Here is a 19,202-nt window from a genome sequence, read left to right as displayed (position 1 = left end):
GGGGCTTTTGAATAGGTTCATAATAGTAACAACTTTATGTATTTCATAAAAGAAGGTTTACGTTTAACAGCAATATTAATGCTGATTTGTTTTGATTACTGTAATAGCCAGTATTACCGATCAAGCTAATTCAAAAGTAAGATCTTACTGGATAAAGTACATTCAGGAGCATAATTTTAAAAACCTTTGTAAACAGTTTCAGACTGTACATATGAAATTTTCAGTGCAGCGTATCTTTTATTAATGGACACTGTTTTTGTCATCCGAGCAATATAGGCAAATGACAGTCACTGTGTCGTCATTTACAAAGGCTTTCAACAATAGCCCATTGTGGTTTTCATTTCACGTTCAAAGTTGTGGAATTATAGATTTATTTTTCTTACACTGACCTGTCAAAGCAATGCTTGTCAACCCTTGTGACTGTGATGGATGTGAATTGTGGTAAATTTTGAGGTGACTGCTGTGCGAGCGGTCAGTGCAGTGAGCGTAATGTCACGGTATAATATCAGTAAGATGTTACTTACCTGCTGTACTGAATACCTCTGTCACTAAAAGATTTTGTCATGAGATTTTGTTGAAATTGACGTCATAAGTTAGGAGGATGACGTTCCATTGTGTCAATAAACTGTTCTCCATTAGTCTGGGTAAATAGTTGCTATTTCCTTTCCTTGTGAGTTTCTTTCTTTTGAAATACTATGCTTTGGGACAGTTTTTCTTCTGTTGTTTTAGAGGCAAACGCACCAACCTGTAGTCTGCAGTATCTGCTCTTAATCTACAGAAAAAAAAATAGCTGCAATTCACAGCAGATGATTAAGATGCTGATGTTGGTATCCTATTTATGGCCTGGAACCACTGGAATAGAGCAGAGGTGGCCAGCGGAGACGCCACTGACAGGTTTCAACTTGCATCCTTGCCAGGTTTGTTTAGCATGTTACCATTCAGCCTGTTGGGTTTTTTTTCTTTTATATAAATGCAAAAACATAACAATAAGTAATTTCTATTTAACAAGCCTGAACCGATGGGTCAGTCAGACTTTTAAAGTATATTTCAGTCATAATGTAATCCCTCTCTTGCTTTTTGTGTGCATACTCCACCAGGGGGTGTTCATCTCACAGATAACAGCCAGGAATTGCTGTGATGGTGATCATTCATACAGATTAGTATAACCAGGCACACCTTCAACAACTGCAACATTATAGTGATACTTACACATGGACACTTTGATAATTTGCGAATATTAGGCTGTATAATATTAGACCAAAACATTTGGACAAATATGGGATTTTTCCTAGGTTCCATTTTAGACCAGTGTTGATTGCCCACATTGATATTGATGATTGGTTCTTACGATTTGTTACTGTGTGGATCTTGGCTGTATCACTACTGCAAAATGTGTGTTTAAACTTCAAATGGGACTCGAGTTGGTTTCAATAAATTAATATTGAGACACTTTGGGCTCACCTAGCAATTAGTCCAGTGTTTCTCAATTCCGGTCCTCATGACCCACTGCCCTGCATGTTTTTGATGTTTCCCTCCTCCACCACACCTGATTCAAATGAATGGCTCCTTATCAGGCCACTGCAGAGCTTGATGACGAGCTGATCATTTGAATCAGGTGTGGTGGAGGAGGGAAACTTTGAAAACATGCAGGGCAGTGGGTCATGAGGACAGGAATTGAGAAACACTGAATTAGTCCAAGCTTATATAAAGCAAACATTGGCAATTAACACTGAGCTAAAATCAAGCCAATTGACAGTGCCCTATATGGTCTATTTTCTAGCCCACTTCTTATCCATATGTGTCTCAATAACAAATGTTGCCTGGGAGACTTAAGTGTTTTTATTCCTTTTTTTTTGTAATCTTGTGTTCTTTTACTTGAAGGATCACTTGAGAATTTGGAAATCTTTCGCTCTTTGACTCCCCCTTGAGTTAACAGATGTAACGCTGCTATTAAAATAACAAAGCTCCCTTTGAGCCTGACTGACACCTTCAGTAGCCACCAAAAATGTCAAGAGACAAGATAGGATGATGTTACAGGACCTAAGAAGAATAAGATGGCATATTGTCATATACTACGATACATATGAAGAACAAACATGTTCAGAAAAAGTTCTAGTTTATTTATAACTGTCTTGCTTTTTCTGATTAACATTTTTTAGGACTCTGAATGGGACATATTTGTGAAATCAATAGATGTGCAATATAATTCACAACATATACACATCTCAGTCTCTGGGCACTCCAAGGCTCTTTCAGGCTCAGGAATGTGCATAACAATGGATGGTGCACCTAAAAACCTGTCCAAAATGTTTAATTAAAAATGTCTTAGCAAAGATGCCCAGACCTTGTTCTCTTTTGCCTTATGGTGGATCTCCATGCAGTTCTTTTGGCCCACAAAAGTTAAGTACACTACATCACTTCAAAACACAGCACCAATCACATTGACAGTCTCATGTTCCATTTCCTCCCCGCTGATGAACAAAACCCTGTGAAACTTACAGTTTTAGAAGCAACAGGGCAAGTAATCCTGTTCTGGATAATGACTATACACTGTCGTGCTAAATCTCATCTCAGCTGCTTCCTACTAGATTGAAAATTGTCTTAGTGCAAGGTGGAGGCCACTGCTCAATAAATCCAATAGGAACACATAATCTGCAAAAAGAAGAAAACATTATTCTGAGTCCACTAAAGCTTACACTCTCTGCTCTTTGTTGTGTTTAAAAATTCTGCCCATAAAAGTTATGAATGAAATCAGTGACACAGACCCATCGGGAACATGCCTGACAGACTACCAGCAATGTAAATTGTTCAAGTTGTGTCTTGTTCAAGTTGTGTAGTGATCAAATGAGAAATTAACAGGCCTAGTGCCCCTGACTTTCAAAACACCCGAAGGGTCGCTGTCACATGTCCTTTCCACACTGACATACGTAGGCTTAGTGAGAGAATAAAGAGGTACATTGGCTCTTTAACCAGGACACAGACCACCTTGCTCCTCTCGAATCCAAGGTTCAACTAAAGAAGAACTCTTCTCTCCAATAGTCCACATGGATCTTCCTTGGGATGCAGAGAAATGTTATGATCCTTGTTTTTAAATAGGAGGACCACTATTCAAGTCTGCCAGTTCAGAGGCACTGTCCTCAACTTTCACAATACATTGCAAATTCAAATAGGACAAAAACATCCACAACCTTAAGTAATTTAGTGAGGATCTTGTTCACCCAAAGTGGCATTCATACACCAGCTTAAGCAATGGAAGTCTAGAACAAGGGCTATTTGGACACCAACCTCCTGTCATTCTGAAAATGCCACAGAAGCTTTACTGGATGTGGGAGTTTCAGATTTCCAGGACCAGGGCATCTGACTAGGTCTCTGAACACACCATAGGTATACTTTTAGGTGCATCACTGTCCTAAGTTCTCCTTTCTCCCTGATCGTGTTCAGTTGACTGCTCAGCTCTTCCCTTTACCTGAGAAGGTTCACGGCAACAGATCTGATGATACAATATAAAATCTATCTTCAACCAGCGACCTCGGGTTTTCTACTATGCTTGAACATGGTGTTTGCGACAGTCCAGCTGTGATTACCAGACAAGTCCAACAACATGTTACCTATGTGAGCATTGGAGTCCCCAAACTGAACAATAGCGTTACTGAGAGGCGGTGTCTTCTTACAACTTATCCAAGGACTCCAAAATAGGTATTCCCTCAGACCAATCAACTGATGATGCAGCTCAGCTGCATCCCCTCTGTAAGCTTAAGATTCAAACATTTTTTTAACTAATGTGGCATTAAATTAAAGTAAAAGATATCCATAAACATTCACAGCTAAGTCTTTTGAATTTGAAGAAACATGGTTAGAATATCACTATGAACAATAATCTGTTTGGTCCAAACTGTTCTTTTAGATGTTATTTGTAATTCTGAAGAGCTGTATTTAAGCTTTCTTGTAAAAAAAAAAAAAAAAAAGCAATTTGCTCTCCACACGCTGACAGACACACCAAAAACGTCTCTTTAAGAAAACATGTCTGTCACACAAGGCTCGAGGCTACAGCTCACTCAACTAATAAATTATTCAGGGACCTTTGCCTCTGAATTTTGATGTGGCAGTGCCGAGCTGGAAGTTCGGACAGAAACAATGACACGCCTTTGCCTGCGTCATCCTCTGTTATTCACTGGTAACCCCAAATAATCAAAACACATTTACTGATTCCACTTTACTTTAAAACTAGGGGTGTATGCAGCATATCTTTACTGTGTGATTAATTCCAGTTACATCATTCATTTTCATTTGTCATTCACACCTTTAACATTTTCTGCATGATTCTTAAAAGAGGTGTTTGCATGAAATATTAATTCTGATTAATTCATTTAAAATAATTGTATTTAAAAGGCGTTGAGGAGAAAGAGCTGGTCCAGGACTGATGTTCAACTGTTCAATAACTGTTCATGATCAACTGTGTGTGTGTGAATGAGAGCGAGAGAGCAATAGGAGTGGCAGGACTGTGCAAAGAGCAAGGTCACACACACAATTGCATTGTGTTTCACTCAGGCTGAAACCTGAGCAGCTGAAGCATCCCACCACCAGATAGAGAGTTCCTGTTCACTAGTCTTTATTGTTCCTAAGCCTCTTTGCAACACACTTGGCAAAACATTCGTATTCACTGTGGGAGATGGACTGAACATCCAGATACTGCATCTGTGCAAGAAGCTACTGACCAGGTGTATTTTATTGAACTATGAGATAATTTCTAATGCAGCACTGTTTCTGTAAAGATGGATGATCATAAAAAAGAGGGACTGACCTCATAGCAACAAGCTCTACACACACTAAACCATTATAGTCCTGCAGTGTGTACAGTAGGTCACTCACACCACAGAACACTAATCTTATTTTTCTGTTCACACTAGAAAGGTCGTTATTGGTAGATGCTTTTCATTTTCTGAAATGTGCTGACATTTGCTGCAAATATTTTTAAAAATTCCACTTGATTATTCTTTAACATCATTGCCCTTGTGAATGAAAAGGAATGTTCCTAATGGCTACAGCAAGTAGTTTTTGTTCCCAAAGATCATAGAAGTCATAGAAGATATTTTGCTGAAAACATTTTTTTCCATAGCTTCCAGGCAGGTAGTATAAAGCTTTTCCACCCTCCTTTCATTTTGATCGTACATCCGCAGAATTCATACAAACAACTCCACCAAAATGAACATCCTGAACCAAATTTATGTTGAGATGTTCTCCATCATCCACATCTAAGTGCTAATGAAATGACTAATGTAATTTTTTCATTTACATTGTCTGAGCCTCCCCTCAAACAGTTTCCTCAGGGAGGCCCCGCCTTCCACTTAAAAAAAAAACCCTGCTGTCACGTTTCAAAATGTCTTCATGTTGGCAAAGTGCAGGCGTGGTCAGTATCATCAAAACCAGTAGCATGTGGGTGAGCCAGTACCAAGGTCCTGGTTGTCTTCATTCTGACATAGTGATGTAGTTCCCACAGACACCTGTCAAGAAATGTGTGTCACTTGTGCCTTCCCTGTAAATATATATTGTTCAAGAATGTTTTCCTCACATAACAAGCCTAATCTGATGGAAGTGAGGATGTTATCACTTGTCATTTATAGTTAGCTGCAACAGACATAGTGTACAGGGGCACAACTGATCAGGGACACAGCTTCAAATTGAAAACATACACCATCCCAGAAAGAGGCATACTCAGCAGTGACAATACAATAATAAAACAAACTAATATATATATATATATAAAAATATAAATATAATGGCTGTTTTGTTCCTGCTCTGAAGTCACGCTTTAACAAGACGTTATCTTCATTTCCCTGAACTGAACTCGGTTTTCCTGGCGCAGCGACCTCCTTTGTTCCAGTTTGTCTCCCCTCAGCTTGATGTCCCTGCTTTGACCTATTAAAACGTACTCATACAACAGCCTTTCTGTGGCTCTAAGTCCCGTACTCCAAAAACAATCCAATAAAATAGTTTTTAACGCTTGAGAAAAAATTCCTCCTATTCCTCTGCTATATATATATGTATATATATATATATATTATTTTTTTAAACTTTAAAATCAAAGAACTATACTACAGTGGCTTTTATTTGTGTGTGAAACTGTAATCTCACTCCCTTCCTCAGCCGCTCCCTCCCTACCTCCCTCGTCTACTGCATTGATGCTGCTACCTCCCTCGGTGATGATGTCACCGGCTCAGTGGAGCTCGAGCATCCTTGCCAAAGACTGGGAGACAACAGAGCCATTTTGACCGCCTCGGTTTGTGAAAAACCGGCGGACTGACCACCTTCCCTGCTCACTCATCAAGGCAAGTCGAGACAGCGCGGAGGGTGGGTAGTTAGGTGATTTAAAGGCTGAATTCGGCTCCAAACCTCCTCCGCCAGTCCCGTTTTGATGGGGAACAGAGGCTGCTAACACGGGCAGTTGCCAGACCTGGAGGAGACCTGCGAAGGTGGAGGTATCCACGGGGCTGGACATTAAAACCTACGAGCACTACAAACGACACATTATTAGCAGTGCGGAGGTAGGATAGCGTTTTCTTCCTCTTTATTTTCCAATGCTCGGTGATAATGCAGTTTTAATGAGACAGTCTTTATTTACTTAGCCCAGTGTTAAATCTCTTGGGAGGAGATGTGCATAGGGTGCGGCCATTGTAAAAGCTGAGTGTCGGATAGATAGTGGCCTTTAGCTGCAGAAGGACATTAAGCTCCTGCGTAACAAGAGTCATGTACTGTCATCTTATTTGATTGCGTCTTTTTCTATATATATTTATGCAAAATGGGACAGATTTGAGTCCTGTTTGCAAGAACACAGGCATACATGCAGTGTCAATGTGCGACAGGTAACATACAAGATGTATTGCCTTTAATGTAAATTTATTAGATCTAAAATTGACGAAAGGAGTAATTGTTAAGTGTGGACTAACAATAAAGAATGACTTTTGGGCTTAGCCTATTTAGGCCTCAAGCCAACGTTGAGTCATGTTTTTTTAAATTTTCTGTCGTCTTAAAAAAGCTATAAAAATAAACAAATATAGTCGCTATATGGTCCTATACTCAGAATTACTGAGGTGGAATCGTATTAGACAGCTGTCATTCACGAGTACTCACTGGTATTTAAGCTTTTCTCACCAGGAAATGGTGGCCGCCCAGCTGAGCTGCATCATCAGTTGATTGGTCTGAGCTTCTGCGCGTGCAGATTATGACCATGGATTTCTGATTAGAAATGTCGAAAGTGTGTTTAAGAATGTTTCCACGTGTAATATTATGTTGCACAGGGGGTGGACAAGACCTATAATTAAACGTTAGTTTAATATCAAAACGTGAATTAATTAATAAAACGCTAATCTTTTGTACTATTTATTTGTTTCATTATCAACAAGTCCTCATTGTACCCTGTAGTAGATTATCTACAGTTATCTGGAGTTCAGGTCGTGCCTGTAAGTCTGGTAAATTCATGTTTAAGGTGCCAGCTGTAGGAGATGTTCTAGAAAGCAGGGTGACACAGCAAATTTACATGATGACCAGTCACAAACTGATACTCTGGGTGCCGACTCAAAATCAAACATTTTTTGTAAGCTTGAGCTATGATTGAATTAAATAAATGAATGTGCTCATAACAACATGCTGCATTAGATCATTAGACCCGAGTCAGCAGCAGTGACAGCTGAAATGTCTGGAATTGATCACTGTTTGGCTTATTAATGGAAACACTTTTTTGATATAAGGATGAGTCACAGAAATTACGATCACACAATGATGTAATGCTAATTTTTAGTCTTTTAGGAGACGGTATGACGGGTTTTGAGCTATTTGTGAGACTGGGCTGTTGAAAGGAGCCAGACCCTGGATTTGTGGGTGGTTTCAGTGCCATTCTCGACCAGAGAAATATCCTGACATTTAGCTGCTGCTGCACTTCTTTTGTTACAGCCAGCTTTATTATCCATGTCCCTTGGCTGCAGCTGACCATGCATGGTCTTTTCATGTTACAGCCACACAGCCCTACCCTCCTCTATTGTCCTGATCAAATCAGCTACAAGTTCTGATATACTGCCTTTCTCTTGTTTTTTTTTTTCAATGTAAAAATTAGACAGCAGTTTTGTTACACGATATAGCATGACATGAAATAACACATGCTGAGGTATGTTATGACACATCAGTTGCATATATACTGACGCATCCAGAAAAAAATAGCATTGCTGTTGTATTTATTTATGAGGCTTCATTTTCTCCACCCTTTTAGAGACCGTCAGGCCCCTCTTCTGGGCATTAGAGAAGGCACCAAAGGTGCTAAGAAGACAGCACCATGGCAGGGGCCTCTGTGAAGGTGGCGGTGCGGGTCCGCCCCTTCAATTCAAGAGAGATTGGAAAAGAAAGTAAATGCATCATCCAGATGTCGGGAAACACCACCAGTAAGTACTCCTGGCAGATCTTTGTAATCAAGATGACAGTGTTGGGGTACTTTTGCAAACAATAAACACTAATCCTTCTCATGCAGTACAGAATTGCTCTGACCAGTCTTGGCACAGACAAATAACATTTGAGTGTGTCCTGAAGTGTCTGTTACCGGGACTTAATATTATAAATATAATAAATATTTTGGGCCTTGCAGGTTATGGGGTGGAGTCTTTGTAGATTGGGTTTGAAGCCCACAGGTGCCATTGGATGCCATCGAATTAATATCCAGGGAGTCCTTCCTGTGCAGTTTTTGCTGGGCCTACTGCTGTCCAGCAGGTTGAGGCTGCTGTTTTAAGGGTGTGGCATTACCATGTAGATGGTTGTGTCTGGTCTGTAAAAATATTAATGTCCGTGGCAAGTAGCAAAGTAACATCCAGGTGAATGCCAGGATTTGGGTTTCCCCAGCAGAGCATTGTACCCCACAGCCTGCTGTGAGCTCTAGCTGGAGGACCCTTCTCCTACCAGAAGTTATGAGTTTGAGCTCCTCCAGCTGTACTGTTTCTCACTCTGACCTCTGTCAGTGAAGCGATTAATAGAAGATAAATTATGCCTGCGTAGGACTTGGAGTGACTCTGCAAATCTGTGGAACACAAGAAAGGTCAATGTCAAGTCACATGATATGAGCATAACTATCCCGGATTTCAGTGGAAGCCAGTTTTTAATTTATCTGAGACAAAATGACTATCTTCAGTAGTTACTGCAGGCTTCATGTGTTGTCACTAAACACAAGGAGAAATACAACAGTTAATCAAACTGTAATCTTCTGAACATTACTGCACAGGTGACACAATCTCCAACGGATTTCATCAGACATTTATTTAGAGAATAGCCTGTTGTGGTGTAAGAAAATAAAAGTCTGTTTAGTCAACATTCTTTAATGAATCTTTCTACTTAAATCAGCCGCTAATGCATAATCTGTTGTAAATATGACAATGGCAATGAACATTTGGATGAAACATAATTTTTTCACTTTCTAAACCTCCTGTATTTGTTTTTACTATCCCATCTTGTAAAGATCAGAGAGCCCCACATTCCATAGATTTTAAAGAACTCGGGCAATGAGACTGGAAAGATACTCGATATGTAGTCTGCTTAGCCAGGTAAAGCCATTTGTCAATAATGAATGAGACTTCCTAAAATATTTACCGTTTGGCCTAATTTAGCCATCTCCCTCCTCTCTGCTCGTGTCGGGGGTGACTAGGTTCAGTTGTCCTATTTTTTTTATTATTTTGTTTGCAGTTTTTGATGTTCTTTACCACATGCTTAATATGAACAGTCTTTGCATGATAGTTTTGAAGATTTTGATCCCCAAAGTAATAATGATGAAACTTCCTTGACTTCCTCTTCTGTCTATATGAAGTTAACAGGTTTAGTGTTTGCTGTCAGCAATGTGTCCTCCTTCAGTGTCCACTTAGATCAGACAGGCTGTAGTTAAACTTTAATGTATTGATTGCATGGAATGAAATGTCCTTGGATACATGCTGCTTGAATCATATCTACGTTAAGTTTTTTACCGACTAGTGGTTCACATTAAAATCCAATATTATTTAATATGTTACTCATAGAGGTATCAAAATATTACAGAACTGCAACTGCAAATATAATTTCTTCTGATTGGTACAACTGCAATTTACACAAAGGCATAACTATAATGAAAATTGTAGGACTTAATGAACCGAGTTGGCCTTTACCTCTAAAACACGAATGAGAAACTTCCATGTTCATCACTTAGAAAAAAAATAAATTTAACATCATGTCAGCATTACTAGTGGACTTAATGTTGTTTAGACTCACAAAGATGCGCTCAGTGTTACAGAAGCTCATTCAGCACAGCAGATTGTCCTCTTCCAAACCAAGTCCATAGCTCTGGATGTGGGCTGGAGGATATGAGCAAGCTGATGTCATGAAAAAGCCCATTGGTTGCAGTGTTTGGAGGGGGCACATAAGCAGGGTATAAATGTCCCCTTGTTCTTCTGTAGTCTTGGCTGAAGAAAGGAAAAAAGAAGGAGTTCTGGAGTTTTTGTGTGTCTCTCTTTCTCTGCTTTGTGCTCTCTGACACTTGTGTGGGTCAATAGCTCAGTTCCCACAAAGTGAGAGAATGGCAGTAATCTTGTTGTTTGACAGATCTTCCCTCCCACGCTGAACTTAATTAAGATGCAAGCGACAGACCTGAAGGAATAATGGCTCGCTCTTTAGAGCACTAGATGGTGCAGATTCTTGGTGGTTAGATTGGGATTTATTTTGCTGCAGTAAAGTTGTGAATATATCATTAATCTAACCTACTACATACCATTAGAGCTCATTGTAACGTCTGTAAATGTGAACACATGTGTCACTATTTTGGCAAATGTGTGTATTGCTGTTGCATATTCTGAGAGTTTAAAACCATCCAGTAAAATCCACTTTGTGTAATTATTTGAAGTGTGTTACACTTTTTATGCCATTTGAGTGACAGTAATCTGGCTGTACTCTCTTTTGGTTAGTACTGGAGTTCAGAGGACCCAGTTTGACATGCAGTGACTGACAGTGGTCAAAACTAAACAGCATTTATTACAAGTAGGTTGATATGATTTTCTTATTTAAATTGTTCTTCAGTCTCAGCTCTATGACTGAAGGTGCCACTGTTAAAAGATGAGATATTTCCTTATGAATGAAAACTCTGATTGGTCTACTTTTTACTAACTCAGTCTAGGAAAACAAATGTATACAAACTTAAATTATTTTAGAAGAAATTGAGTTCTTTCATACTGCTTCTATTTTAGTACAAATATTTACCCAATAAACATTGTATTTACTGGTATGTCATGGTAAAGTGCATCTTGTCTTCCATCTGCGGTTAATAAACTCAGAATTTCATCTTAAAAGCTGTAAACAGCCACTGCTGCCGAATGCAGCATCGACGTGGCTCTCCTCCAGTCGCTGTCAGTGGGTTCACATCCCCTCTGTCAGAGCTGCTGACGCAGCCACATTTCCTTTTCCATTGACTGGGACAGGTCACCCGTGACAGCATGACCAGTATCACTCAGTCACAATTATGAAGTTCCAGCAGCTATGACAAAGACAAACATGCAATGGTCCATAAAAGGATGCTGAAAACCCGACAGAAAAGCAACTATAATTAAACCTCAGCAGATCATTTTTACTGAAATGTTGTCTGATTTAGCCATTCCTGATAGTCATTGTGTTTGAAAAAGTGAGTGTTGAACAGGAAAAATGGGCCAACCCCCTTAAAAAGCATAACACACACACATTTACTTTGAGATTGATGTCAAATTTTTTAAATAACAATATACTGAAATTACCAATCTGATATAAGTGAAGTGTTAAATATTGCTTTAAACACATTTCAGGCCCAAAACACATACATATAATTGTTTTTAATATAACCTATATCTGTTATTTGTTTGTTTTTAATATACAGTTATTTTAATAGTTTTGCTCTAGTTTAATTTTGATGAAACACGACACCCAAGAAGTAGAAGTCAAGGTTGAATAAAGTTTAAGTTAAAGTCCTGAATTCATCATTTCTGAAATGTTTTAAAACTATTTTTCACAGTGGATGACTGTTGTTCCATCACAGTGTAGCAAATATTTTGGTAACATGTAGTTGTTACTACAAAGCAGTTATGTAAAATGGAAATAACTACTTTATTCATTTCGATGTCAGTGGTGTACAATAAAATGTACACGTGCTGACTTGAGGCCTCCGTTATAACCTCACTGAAAAGTGCCTGAAAGAGGTGTAGCCACTTCTCCTGCAAAATTTGGGCTATCAAAACAAACCTGAGGGGAGAAGGTTGGAACTTCCAAATAAAAAGAAAGGTGAAAGCCAGACTGTAGAGATTAAATCCATCCATTCTTTTTTTTTACCCACTTAATCCAATTCAGGGTTGGAGCCTATCTCAGCTGCCTTTGGGGTAAAAGGCAGAGTATACCTGGATGGATCCCACCCTATTTTCATCTATTCATGATAATATTTGTTATTTGTGTAACTATGAGAACACAGGATGAGTGTTAGCGACTCTCTCGTTTGTGGCTTTGTCTTTCCTTTCTTAAACTTTAAACCTTGGTAAAAGAGTAATGATTGATATTCTGCTTAGAATTAATAAAAGAAGCTATAGCCTCTTTAAAACAAAATTATACTTTTGGTCAGCTTAGTGTTGGCTAAGTAACAGCTGTAGTTTCACTACAACAATCAGTCAACACAGCTCAATGTGAGTGTCTTTATAAACTCCCTCCTCCATGTTTTCCTTAACCTCATGGACACACACACACACACACAGATCGTGTGGTAAAATGTACTGAGTCTGACAAAAAGTATGTTCAGTATTTGTAATGGATAATCTGTCTGTGGGTTCTTGGCGACTAGCATAGATAATGTTTTGTTCTCTTTTATTTTGATCTAAAGGTGACTAATCTCACAGCTTCATCACTCTGTATTTCTATCAGTCAGTTAAAGGGAAACTATTGTGTCAGCTTTACTAGATCCCATTTAATTGTTTTTGCCCTCTGTGGCACAACTTCCAGACCTGGCATAATCTATAAACTCAACGCTTACCAATTGAAAAACATTCCCATTGTAAAACTAGGTGACAAATAGTAATAGGGAATGCGATGAAGATGGGAGATGTGCTCTGTGTGCTTAAAGTGATGCGGAAACGGTTGTGTAGTAGAGATTAGTGGTTAGGCAATAGGCAGCTTTGACCTGTGTTTCATAGTAACCTTCGTATATGCCATGGATCATTGCCACTCTAAGGTAATCACCTTATCTGAGTGCAAGATGCTTCGGTTTTCTGCTTTAGTAGGAGTGAGGGGGGGGTCATTTTTACTGAATCAAAGCACAACCAAAGATGAGTAAGCACTGAGAGGATGTCGCACTGCAGAGAGCTTCTGGACAAAAGTCAGATGTTGCTTTATTTTTCATCTTTCACCTATAATATACTCTTTCAGTGCTGACCAGAAACTATATTTAGTTTGAACAGTTCTTGGTTATTAGAGCCTCTGATTTGTCCAGACTCTTGTTGCTTTCCACAGTAAAACAATCTAGCTTTATAATGGTCAGCGTCATTACAGATAACAAAGGTGAACACAGCAGCGTCCCTGATCTGTCTGTGATGAGTGGAGTCATTGATAAGTAATGTTTAATTGATGCTGGTTGCTCATCCTGTTCTAAGATTAATTTATACATTTAACTAGAATTTCTAATGATGATGTCATGTCACTTTACTGTACTGTAATGGAAGAATGAAGAAAAAATATTGAATGTCTTGCCTTCTTCCAGACTGCCTGGACATGTCGTGGCCAAAGAGTAAAGCTTTATCTTTTTGTCTTGGTGAAGAATGGGCCTGAAATGTAAGACCTTACTCTACCATACTGGCCTATATTTCATAGCTTGGAGACAGAGCAGCAGTGTAGAGAGGAAATCATAGTTTGTACTCATGATTGTACTTAGCCCAAGGCCTCTTCCTCCATTATCGACCACATCTGCATTAGCAGAGAAAATGGTCTGGAGCTCTGGGAGCACGGTGGAAGCTTTTTCAGCAATGGCATCACCACGTTTAATCACAGCATGTTGTATGAGCACTGCAGCGCCTGTTACAACAACGCTTGAGTTCAGTGTGCGGGGTGTCGCTCACTTAATTGAATTCTTGCTGTACATGTGCAAAGACTTTGTCTCAGCCTTCATCTCTAACAGGATGAAACCCCAAGAAATGCAGAGTATTACACATTTGCAGAAAAATTGTTTTTATGCTTTTTTCATCGTATACTCCTCCTTGTTGACAGTAAATTGCTTTGTGGAAATCATAAAACAGTAAACAATATTATCACGTAAGCCTTAATTGTTTGTGGAAATGTTCAAGAGACCCACAGTCGGTTTTCACCATGCTCAGTTGTCTGTTATTGGATCATATTGTTTTCCAGAGGCTGCATATCAGCACAAGTACTAATTGTAAATATAGTGTTTTAAGTGTAAACATCTTTCCAGATTAAATAATTGCATAGGCATCTTTTCTTCATCACAAAGTCGCAGCTGCATGTGAGCGCCAGAGAGCTCTACAGCACAATCAGAAAGACAAAACTAACAGTTAGTGCATCCCCCATCATTTTGTGCCTCAATTTCATTTGGAAAGGAGACCGATGTAGACATATCTAATGTGAAGTTACTGATTGATCAGATTTGATCAGATGTCATACTTTAACTAGATTTTCATGAGTCATCGTTGCTCATCCAAAAGACGTAAATCTGCCAGAACAGACTATTATTAGTTAAACTCTGGTTCTGTGCAGCAATAGAAATACACTGACTACAAAATGGCAACAAATATACTATGTGTTAATGGTGTAATTAATGTACAATAGATAAATGTTTTTTTTGGCTTTTTTTGATAAGATGGAACATGTGATCGCTAATGAAGGAACTGACTCCTGAGTTTTGCTTAAAGTGCAGGTGTGTTTTATAGAACAGCAGTCCCGACACATGAAGACATAATACAATCATATCAACACTTTAGACGTCATCAGGGAAGAATGAATAGTTAAAAATGAAAAAAGGGGCCAACAAAGAACAACTGACCCTTACCATGTGCTGCAAGCCTTAGGCTGAACGATGAGCTGAGTCTGAGCTGTCCTAAAATGCCCAACGAGACTTTGCAGGTAACAAAATGGCCTTCTGATTTGGAAGAGAGAAAAATTAGAATGATTATCTTATGGTTGAACACGTGACAGCTCTTTAGCTGTCAGTAATGAGTCTCTCTGTTGTTTCAGGGCAGGATGATTCAAATTTGTAATTTTATATAAGCAAATATTTTTATTTTGTTTTATAAATGATTCAGTTTCTTATCAGAAGTGACAGACCATTGTTGGTAGTTTAAATGGCAATTGCTTTGTATTTGCATCACTTATCAATTATTAATACACAGAAAGAACCTTATTGAATACAGTGCATACTTATCAGACTAATGCTCACACTTGAACGTCAAGAAATTGTTTTCATTTTTAACTTTCAAAAGAACATCAAGAGGTTTCCAATAAAATTTTTCTTTTAGGGGATTTTTTTTTACCGTTTTAAATGCCAAAGATAATAATTGGTAGAGAAAGAAGAGGCGACTCAGGCCTCTCCAGCTCTGTTAGCACAGCCTTGCACCGGCCCAGATGAGATACAGTTTCACATGGGTGGCGTTCACCCTCCCTCTGACCTGTGTTTTCTTGTCCTATCTTTCAGCCATCATCAATCCCAAGCAGGCCAAAGACAACAAGAGCTTCAACTTTGATTACTCCTACTGGTCGCACACCACGGTAACTCATTGTTCACCCCCTGTAGCTCAACCAAAACACGCTCACATATTTGTATTACAGTACGATGTTTGTGTCGTGTTGTTTGCGAGGTTTACTTTAATGATCTCTGTCCACAGCCCGAGGATGTCAATTATGCCTCTCAGATGCGAGTGTACAAAGACATTGGAGAGGAAATGTTGCTTCACGCCTTTGAAGGCTACAACGTCTGCATCTTTGCTTACGGTCAGACAGGCGCTGGCAAGTCCTACACAATGATGGGCAAACAGGATGTCAAGGACCAGCAAGGAATCATCCCACTGGTAGATTAATAGAATGATTTCTTGACAAATATTGATTGTAAATTTAAAGAAAGGATTTCTTGCAATAATATAATTTTTCTCCTTTCAGTTGTGTGAAGATCTTTTCACAAAGATCAGTGATAATACTGACAACAGCATGTCTTACTCTGTCGAGGTAAGAGTGGGTAGCTTCTTCTATCTGCCTCTTCTGTTTGTACGGCAGATGTAAACTTGCCACTACTTATAAATGTTTAAACAGAATATATATTTAAACAGGTCAGCTACATGGAGATCTACTGTGAACGTGTGCGGGACTTACTGAACCCCAAAAACAAAGGAAACCTTCGTGTGCGAGAGCATCCCCTGATGGGGCCTTATGTGGAGGACCTGTCCAAGCTAGCAGTCACCTCTTACAATGATATCCAGGACCTGATGGACTCTGGCAACAAGGCCAGGTGATGGAGCCATCCATTTATGCAGTCATGTCATTGTCAAGTGTGTGAGAGTCATGGAAAAATGGAATGAAATGACTAAATAAAGGGAAGTTCATTCTTCGTGATACTACTACTACATGAAATACTACTTTACCAACCTGTAAAGCCTTTAGTTTTATGGCCTACCTCATAAACTAAGAAATAAAATTTAGATAAAAGCATTATTGAATTTGATTCAGTGTCTTTAGAGTTATAGACTTATATTAAAAGACAAAAATCAAAATGTGGCATTTGCATACATGTACAGTACATGCTCAGAATGTTACTGAAGCTCTCTGTACAACTCTTTGTACAGGACTGTGGCTGCCACCAACATGAACGAGACAAGCAGCCGCTCGCATGCTGTATTTAACATCATATTCACTCAGAAACGCCACGATGCAGAGACTGACAACACCACTGAAAAGGTAGCATATGTTTCTCACATCCTAACTGAATTTATTTAACATTGAGCTGTTGCCTTTGCTTATTTAAATGTTGACTGATGACCGATATAAATCTTGATGTTAAGTGGAAATCAATGACTGCTTGAAGGTCATAATGATAATGTCACATTGTGAATGTTTTAGTGTTTTAGAAATGAAGCGAGTCTCTGGAATGAACATGAAGGCCTATAGATTTTTTGTTGGCAGCTCTTGTGATGGATTTTATTTATTGGCATATTTATTTCTTGGACTGTTTGCAGGTCAGCAAAATAAGTTTGGTGGATTTGGCTGGCAGCGAGAGGGCAGACTCCACTGGAGCCAAAGGAACCAGACTTAAGGTTAATTTCCTAAATTTAAAGTACAAATTTAAAATCACATTTACTTGATTGAATGGGAAACAATTGCTTTGGCTAAATCTATATTGAAGCAGTACATTTCTGTGTTTCCTTTGGTATCGTGCTGCTCATAACAGGAAGGAGCAAATATCAACAAATCTCTAACTACACTGGGAAAGGTCATATCTGCTTTGGCAGAAGTGGTATGTGTTATTATTTCTCTTTGTTATACTTAATAAAAAATGTACATTTAGTGTTATATTATTTATTTATTATAATTATACACTCACATTCTGTTGTCTGTTTAATTTTAGGATTCTGGGCCAAACAAGGTAATTGTCAAACATTTTTTTTTCCCATTAACTACTTCCCTTATCTTTAAATGAATAGATATGCAAACTTTAATTGTGTGTTTCTGTTTTACACAGAATAAAAAGAAGAAGAAAGTGGAAAGCTTCATCCCATATAGAGACTCGGTTTTAACTTGGCTACTGAGAGAAAATTTGGGTATTAATGCTATTTTTGTCATGAGAAATAATCCTTAAATTTGCCACAACACGAGCCCGAAGCATTCCAATCTATGTCTTTTCTGCATTGTGTCAGGGGGGAATTCTCGGACTGCAATGGTTGCTGCCCTGAGTCCAGCTGACATCAACTACGATGAGACCCTCAGCACACTCAGGTAGAGAGCACACAGCTCAGCTTCTGCTACAGACTGTCCTCCCACACAGCTGATGCACATGGCTTTGAAACCACTGGCACCAGTGAACCCAAGTGTTGCATAATGCACATTTTCCTGAGCGGTTTTCTTCAGTTTCACACTTCAAACATCTTCACAAGTAGCAGCTGCAGTATCAGGCGGCAGCATCCTGAAAGTGTGATGTCAGGGGAGTTATACGTGTGTGTCTTGTCGTCTCCTCCCTCACCTGAGTGAGCATGCTCTATGTGTCTTTCTTTTGTATCCTCAGGTACGCTGACCGAGCCAAACAGATTCGCTGCAATGCTGTCATCAACGAGGATCCCAACAACCGACTGGTGCGTGAGCTGAAGGAGGAAGTGTCCCGCCTGAAAGATCTCCTCTATGCCCAGGGCCTGGGTGACATAATTGAGAGTAAGAGACTTTGTAGTTTTAATTCATTTTTAATGCTTTCAAACTACACATTTTCTCTAAGTTAGTTAGCTCCCCTCACATTCGTAGTTTCTGTTGAGATATGTTCTGAAAGAGCACAAAGCAAATTAAGGATCAGGGTAACAAAATAGTAACTAGAATATAAACAAACAGACATAGTTGCTGTTAAGCCTCTACTTCTGTCTTCATGCTCATTTAGTCATGCAACAGCCTCTGTGGTTGTGCTACATTTTCTCTCAGGTTAATCTGTAAAAGCACAGACAGTATGACACAGCTGCTCTCTGAAGCTCACTGGTCACTATTATAGGAATTGAACAGCACAAGTCGAAGATCCATTCATTTTAGGAAATTATTACATCAGGATCCAACTTTTGTTCCAAAGGTATACCTTTACTGTTCCACATTTTATCTGAAAACACATTTAAAGTTAATCAGATAAATGTATTTTTTAATGAAACCATGAACAGTTCATTTGCCAGAGAAAGATTTGCTCATACTCAGAATTTCAGGACTGTATGTATCATATTCTGAGAGCATATTATTTTGACTGCTGTGCTTAGTCTTCTTATAAAATGACAAGTCAACTGACAATCCATGAACGTTTTATCTAAAAGTCTTGTGCCATTTCTTCTCTATCCTTCTCTCTTTCACTCTTTGTCCTCTCTCCTCCCAGCATATCGAGCAACTGGCACTGATATAGAGGGTTTGAAATGTGTGTTTTCTGGTTATTGCTTTTTCTCTGCCGCTTGATATCATGGGTGCTTGCTGTA

General features: G+C 39.0%; 2 protein-coding genes across 16 annotated transcripts in view; one reads left to right on the top strand and one right to left on the bottom strand.

The window, feature by feature from the left end:
* The window catches only part of LOC140312341 (allantoinase, mitochondrial), a 505,108-nt gene that overhangs the window by 23,736 nt on the left and 462,170 nt on the right, over positions 1-19,202 (bottom strand). The gene's annotated exons all lie outside the window — the stretch shown is intronic.
* kif1aa (kinesin family member 1Aa) overlaps positions 6,198-19,202 on the top strand; it is a 37,133-nt gene continuing 24,128 nt past the window's right edge. For 5 of the 15 annotated variants that reach the window (XM_072390118.1, XM_072390116.1, XM_072390117.1 and 2 more), the window contains exons 1-14: positions 6,198-6,542; positions 8,261-8,429; positions 15,698-15,771; positions 15,888-16,070; positions 16,159-16,224; positions 16,326-16,504; positions 16,839-16,950; positions 17,229-17,306; positions 17,441-17,506; positions 17,618-17,635; positions 17,732-17,810; positions 17,907-17,985; positions 18,272-18,414; positions 19,106-19,144. In XM_072390118.1, the coding sequence (XP_072246219.1) occupies positions 8,324-8,429; positions 15,698-15,771; positions 15,888-16,070; positions 16,159-16,224; positions 16,326-16,504; positions 16,839-16,950; positions 17,229-17,306; positions 17,441-17,506; positions 17,618-17,635; positions 17,732-17,810; positions 17,907-17,985; positions 18,272-18,414; positions 19,106-19,144 (1,222 nt within the window). In that variant the 5' untranslated portion in view covers positions 6,198-6,542; positions 8,261-8,323. The remainder of the gene's footprint in view (positions 6,543-8,260; positions 8,430-15,697; positions 15,772-15,887; positions 16,071-16,158; positions 16,225-16,325; positions 16,505-16,838; positions 16,951-17,228; positions 17,307-17,440; positions 17,507-17,617; positions 17,636-17,731; positions 17,811-17,906; positions 17,986-18,271; positions 18,415-19,105; positions 19,145-19,202) is intronic. The other 10 variants (XM_072390123.1, XM_072390124.1, XM_072390129.1 and 7 more) reach the window with 3 other exon arrangements.

This window comes from Leuresthes tenuis, unplaced genomic scaffold (assembly GCF_036924035.1).
Source record: "Leuresthes tenuis unplaced genomic scaffold, fLeuTen1.0.hap1 SCAF_7, whole genome shotgun sequence".
Taxonomy (NCBI): domain Eukaryota; kingdom Metazoa; phylum Chordata; class Actinopteri; order Atheriniformes; family Atherinopsidae; genus Leuresthes; species Leuresthes tenuis.
This window is presented reverse-complemented; position numbering and strand designations above follow the sequence as displayed.